Source organism: Rhagoletis zephyria, unplaced genomic scaffold (assembly GCF_001687245.7).
Source record: "Rhagoletis zephyria isolate East Lansing unplaced genomic scaffold, Rhagoletis_zephyria_1.1 Rzeph_scaffold_09396, whole genome shotgun sequence".
Lineage (NCBI taxonomy): Eukaryota > Metazoa > Arthropoda > Insecta > Diptera > Tephritidae > Rhagoletis > Rhagoletis zephyria.
Window position 1 is genome coordinate 17,425 of NW_016166474.1, and position 6,746 is coordinate 24,170.

The 6,746-nt window shown below is 33.0% G+C and overlaps 1 protein-coding gene across 1 annotated transcript in view; it reads left to right on the plus strand.

Moving 5' to 3' along the window:
- Positions 1-3,913, plus strand: part of LOC108375763 (dual specificity protein kinase splA-like) — a gene marked incomplete at its 3' end in the record, with an annotated part of 6,454 nt that extends 2,541 nt beyond the window's left edge. The window contains exons 2-3 of the mRNA XM_017631910.1: positions 3,241-3,618; positions 3,682-3,913. Of these exons, the coding sequence (XP_017487399.1) occupies positions 3,241-3,618; positions 3,682-3,913 (610 nt within the window). The remainder of the gene's footprint in view (positions 1-3,240; positions 3,619-3,681) is intronic.
- Positions 3,914-6,746: the final 2,833 nt, after the last annotated feature.

A 6,746-nucleotide genomic window follows, 5' to 3' on the forward strand; every position in this document is an offset into this window, starting at 1 on the left:
TACATAATCTAGGATAAAGAATTTCGTTGGGACCCCACTGTAATCCAGGGGTTATTTAGATAATAAACCCGATATGAAAAATGTAGAGAGCAAACAATTTTTGGCGCAGAAGTATTTATTGCTCTACATATTTACATAAATGAGGTACCATTGGAAAGGTAATGAACCATGCTTTCTCTGTTCAAAAGCGAACAAAAACAGATATTTGTCTCGGTAGACATCAAGAAAATAAAATTCCTAGTGGGCATGAAAAAAGAAAATTTCATCAAAACCAACTTTGTGTTGTGTAAAGTCTAATAGGAGTGGCAAATAAACTGAGATACGAACTTTATTGGATAATCGCGGATAACGAGTTTGCGGGTCTAACGAAATGAATAAATAGCTAAAATTAAATTTAAGTTAACACCGTTTTACTTTAGCATGAAAAATTCGGTCCTAGTTTACTAAAATCCCAAAGTCATTAAAGAGAACATATCTAAAAAAAATATGACCAAATCGTATTTTAACAACTGCTGCATAAATCACAAAACACCAACAACTTAAACATTGAATTTCAGTTTCTAATATACAAGTTAAAATATTATTGCGCTTGGTAGTCTTCCAAATAAAATCCCGTCCCGCCATACACTTTGATTTCCTTTTTCTAGTTGTTATTGTTTCGTCTTTATCAGGCAATTCTAAAAACATTTTTGACGTTGTTTTGAAATTTAGCGATATAAAATAATTTAATTAATATTTTCTAGAACATGGGAATAATACACTGTGCGGCGTACGTTAAATATTAACCGATTTCAAATAAAAAATACGGGTCTCGTTATTTACGATATTCCTCAGGTTTGGGCAGCATGAAAAGAAAAAAAAGTATTTTCCTGTGTAGATTTAGCCCATCATAATGCACATACATATGGGTGTTTCCATGATGACGGGCGTGACATTCATACGAAAACGGAAGTCACATATAAAAAAATTTGCCATTTTGTTGGTTTTGTACCGTCCTTTGGTTGACAAAAAAATTACGTGCGCTTCGAGCACTGGTGTCGGGAAAATCGATGAAAAGGAGGTCATAACGGACGTGACAAAAACAGAATTGGTTTCAGTGAGGCATGTAAAAATAAGCAAAACTGCGAATCCTGTGAGGTTTTTCTTAAACATTCTTTCAATAAAGTCAAATTACGGACCATTAGAACCAATTCGTTTTCAATGAGAAGAAATTCGTTGTTGCTTTTATTTTGAATTAAAATGGGATAACGGGCGTGACATATCGGACAAATTTTTCCGCCATATAATATTTTTACTAGTAATACATATATAATTTAATTTTTTACTTAATTTTTTTCAGTTCTTCTCTACACCGTTTCGCGCTTTTATAAACTTTTTTCGCCATCTGAATACGAAATGCAAAGTTACAAAGTCGGTTGAACTCATTTACTTGCATTTTCGGTTTACATTTTATTAAAAAAAAACACCCATTTGCCTAACTGTGATGAATGGTGTTTCGTTTTTAATATTTACAACATTTTTCAAGCTAAAATTTTTTTGATATTTTTTTTTATAAAAATATGGTCATGCTTTAACAAAACCTATATAAATCACACTTTTAAATTTTATACACAACTTAGAAAAATTCCACAAATTTTTATCGAAATTTCAAACTTTTTAACCAGAATTTTTCGAAATTTTTTGGGTATGCAGTGATGTGATAAAATGAAACGCTGTCAGCACTCCGCAAGGTTGCAAATAAATTTATGTTCGAAAAATATCTTGATATGGAAGGAACCGCTTTACACTGTCAAGGCAAAAATTGCCAAAACTCAATGCAATTTTAAGCAACTTCAATCTTGCACTTTGTTGTACTAAAATTAATTTTTTTAGAGTCTAATTAAAAAGTTTGCAATTTAGGTGAATCCCGTTCTTTAAACTTTGTCAGCTTAAAAATTACCTATTCGTCCTTGTGAATCCAAAAAATTTAAATTTTTTAAATCCTAAGGAAATTTCCTATTACATTTGTTACACATATTTTTACTCTACATTGCATTGAATTTGTTTAATAATTTTTGGAATTATCATATCTTTGAAATTACAATGTCCTTCAAAATAAATCCTGCGGTCAGAGAGAAAAAATAAAAACGCCTCTTTAAATAAAAAAGTAGGTTTCAAACCCATGAGTTTATTATTTATTTCATGGTAGGAGAGCTTTTCAAACAATATAGAAGCAATTTTGTCGATTCAAGTGGTTGAAAAGTAATGAATATCTAAATCCTGGGACTAATCCCGGGATACCGGCATTGCGACAACGCCATCTCGAAAAGCCCGGGATCGGAAAAAGCCGAAAAATTAACATCCCTAGTCTCTATACCATCATATAGCCGAAGAGTTTACTAGAACACTTTTGAAACAAATATGTATTATATTCATATACCAGTTTACTTTAGTATCGATCGTTTACGTGGAGCAATCGTCATAAGAGAGCCGCTCGGAAAATTTTGTGTGTTTTTAGAATATTTTTGTACATATTTTTTCTAACGTTGTGTGCAGTTTTTTTTTATAAACAAAATAACTTTACGAATATACACAACAGACTAAATTTTTATTTGCACGTTTGCAAATGTGCAATTTTTAATAATTCATAATTTTTTTATTTTCATTGCCTAAAAAGTAATAAAAATATGTTTTTGTTATTTCAGTAAACTAAATATCATGTTTGTTATTATTTAAATAAGCTCAATCTAACGACAATTAAAAAGCGTTATTATTTGTTATATCTTATTTACTATTCATGTACAATTTTTCAAATCAAAAAAAATTCTAGGTTGAAAACAAATATAAAATATTTTTATTTATGGATATATCTTTCCGCCAATTTTGTATGTGGGTATCCGGGTACCCCGTATTGACTATTCGTGTACATGTTTTCAAATTCAAAATTTTTTAGGCTGAAAAGAAATATAAAATATTTTAAAAGCATTTCTTCATGTGAAATCAGTCAAATTGTGGAGATCACACACTAATATTGAATAGGGAAAAAATAAAATCGAAATTAAAATAAAGAGCTTTTGTGGGATCAATCTACATAGTCCTTTCTTTGCGTTAAAGCCACTACGGCTATTGAAGTGAATAACAACAGATCGAATACCTTTTTATTATCCAAAATTAAATAACTATTCTAATTCTTAATTTACATATTATGTATGTATATGATTTTGTTTTATATTTGTATTTTTTCTTTTCGATTTCTTATAGAGGATACATTTTCCTCAAAATCTAATAAAGTGCAGGAACACCAAGAACAATTACTCCTACAACAAATACAAGATGAGCATAGTAAAGGGAACAGTGGTCCCTGTAATAAATCGAAAACGTATAGACTTGTGGAAAGCGGTGGCGAGATTGTTGTTGTGACCGCTGCTGCTAACAAGCAAATGTTGCTGAATGATGGGCTGCGTGTTGCATCGCCGGCGGCAACATTGGGGGATGCGTCGTCCAAAGCGATTAGCATACCCAAACAGACGCAGCAGCATCACTCGGTAGCGTCAAAACTTTTGCTGGTCAACAGCACTTCCGCCCCGCATTCATTACGTTATAAGTCTACCGAGCCTCTTACCCCACCACCCGTCGCGAGTAGAAAAGTTGATGACACGCACACGCGCATTCGCAGTTTTTCACTTTCTCATAAAATTCCAGCAAACCAACCACTTTTAAACAATGGAGACCATGGAGAAATGATCGTTGAGGACAGAAACGCAATGCATTGCATTGGGGGTGACCATTCACCGTCACGACAGAACTCGACCGGTAGTCATTACTTACAGTTGATGTCAGCGCAACATGCAGCAGTGGGTTCGCAAATAATGCACGTGACACCCACGATCGGCGGCAGCGGTCGGAGACGAACCATCAGTTCCAATAGCAATGGGTATGTATGTAACATATATATCGTCCTTTAAAGTACAAAACCGCGTATCAACAAAATGCAAAACTGCATATGTGAGGTTGCATAAATTATTTTCCAGAGAGTAAGAACACTCATATTTCAAAATTGTACTCTTTTTTTATAAAGCAATAGCACTACTGGCTAGTGGCTCATGTGAGCAAATCCTATTTTTGGCTGCCAATGTCAGTTACGCGTTTTTGTACTTTAAACGACGATATACATAGATAGATACGCGTTCATGCATGGTCTGTATTTTTAATAAACATACATTATGTACATGCGAAAATATACCCACACATACATACATACATAAACAAATACGTATAAAATTCATACATGCACACTTAAAGGCCCTACACTCGCATTGATTTACCAGTTGACCAACCTACTTAACGGAATTCCCAACAAACGAACCAACCAGTTGGCCGATTTCATTTGAGTGAGAGTTTTCGAACTGTACACAATACAACAGCACTGGCAAACTTTTAAGCTATGCTAGGAATGCCTCTCATTTTTATGTATTTGTTATTGCTACCGCCCCCGTTTTCACAAATTATACGCATTTTCACTAGCGAAACGAACCGAAAAACACATGTTAACGTTAATGTGGCTTTAAGAAAAAAATTAAATCGCATTTTAGGTTGCCAACTAGTCTACACAGAGAGCAACAAGTTGACCAGTCTGCCTCAAAAACTCAAAAATTTTACTCCAACCTGACGAACAACTTGACGAAGGTTTGCCAACTTGCCTACACACGGCTTATTTACCACCGACTTTTAGCGGTTGGCCAACTGGTTGGCCGATAAATCGATCCGTGTGCAGAGCCTTTTAGGCATGTACAAAGCACAAGTACATACATATCGCTCATTCAACTCGAGAAACGAAATTTTTCAGAAGACGCGGAAAGATTTTAGTGGAAAATTTATACACACATACGATGTAACGAGTAATTCTGCATCATTTGGTCATAAATTTCGTTTTTGACTTATGGTAGTCTTTTAGTAATTGAGTGATATACTAACCAAGGTATGTGAAATAGGCAGTAGCATTCGAGCAAAAACAATATTTACGTGTATTTTGCTGTTGCTTCTGGTATCTAAAATGTCAAAAACTGTTCTGATTTTTCTTTTAAATCAAAGTGTGCCATGTAAAAAATTGAAATTAGAATAACAAGGTGTTGTCAGTAGCGACGTGTTTGTTGTAATTTTGACAAGATCGGCATGCTTATTTTCAGTGCTGCCGATCTTAATTTTTATAATGCTATTAGTTGGGAAATTTTATTTAAAATACTCCATTTTAGTATTTCATTTTATAGCGATTTTTAAAGAACTTGGAGTTTTCAGAACGATATTAATATTTAAAATTGCTGGATTTGTATAATTTTTGTCCTCAAAATATAAAATATAAAAGATATCGTAGTTATCAATGGAAAAACACGTACACAAAAATCGTATGGAAAGGCGATTTTTTTATATTTAATATCTTTTGCTGCAGTGTCATAATACCGAGCCAAATGGACTACTGATACACTAGAATAGAGCGGCAGTAAGTAATATATATATATATATATATATCATGTAAGTAATATAGATATACCGGCTATTTTTTTTGTATTTTTTTTTTTTGTAAAGGCAAAAAACCATTTACTATTTCACTCAAACTCAATTTGACAAAACAACTTGTAATGGGATAAGATGATTTTTTGTTTGAAAAAGAATTTGACAAAAGGTCTTATTTATATACATATTTACTATTCATTTAAATAAGTATGCCATTTAAATAAAAAAAAAAAAATATTGAAAAGTGCTTGTTTATTGATATGTTTCCAGTTTTAACTAGCACTTTTTTTCTTCATTGTAAGAAACTTATGTTGTGGAAAGCATTTAATATGTTTTTCGCTCTCCTGAAAAATTTGTAATTTTGAAAGAGGTTGTTTCAAGGCGAATTTATATAAGGTAGTGTTACTACTGACATACTGATTTTGTGTATGTGTTTCGCCGCACGGCTTCTGATATAAAATTGAAAGTTTTCGTCAAGGTGTATTAAACAAGGTGGTGTTGGGGCGACAGCTGAGTTTTTCGCCGTGGAGGCCATNGCAAGGCGAATTTATATAAGGTGGTGTTACTAGCTCAGCTGATTTTGTGTATGTGTTTCGCCGCACGGCTTCTGATATCAAATTGAAAAATTTTGTTTGAATTTCTACACACACTCTTACAGATTTTGACAGTTTATGCCGCCAAAGCAAAAACAAAATACATGTAAATTTTTGTTTTTGTACTCCTGCTATCACCTTATATTAATTCGCCTTGGGTTGTTTTGTCAAATGTCCACAGATATGTAAGTCATATATGTAGTACATACATTTCAAATATGAACGAACGGGGATTTCAAGTATGTATCTCGACTCCTACGCCAACTAGCGGATTAATTCAGCGTCATTTGCTCAATCATATAATTTTGTGAGATTTGAAAGTCTTTTAGTTAATGAATGTAGGCCACTTTTAGGCCTCTGAAGCACGTCCTTCTGTTATCAGATTTTGAAAATTTTGCGCAGAACATGTTTCTATGACGAAACGAACTTATCCAAGGGCGTCTTGGTTTGTAGCTTAAACCAATTTTCTTGATAGTTAATTTTTCTTTATTTCAAACAAGTGTAAAAAAATAAATAAAGAAAACATTAATTGTTAAAACTTGTGCCTTTTTATATGACCACCACTGCATGCATGTATTGCAAAAAAAAAGTTTACTGCATTATACATATGTATGATATGTTTCTTATAGAGCTGGTACCCGTGAAGTTCATAATAAATTGGAA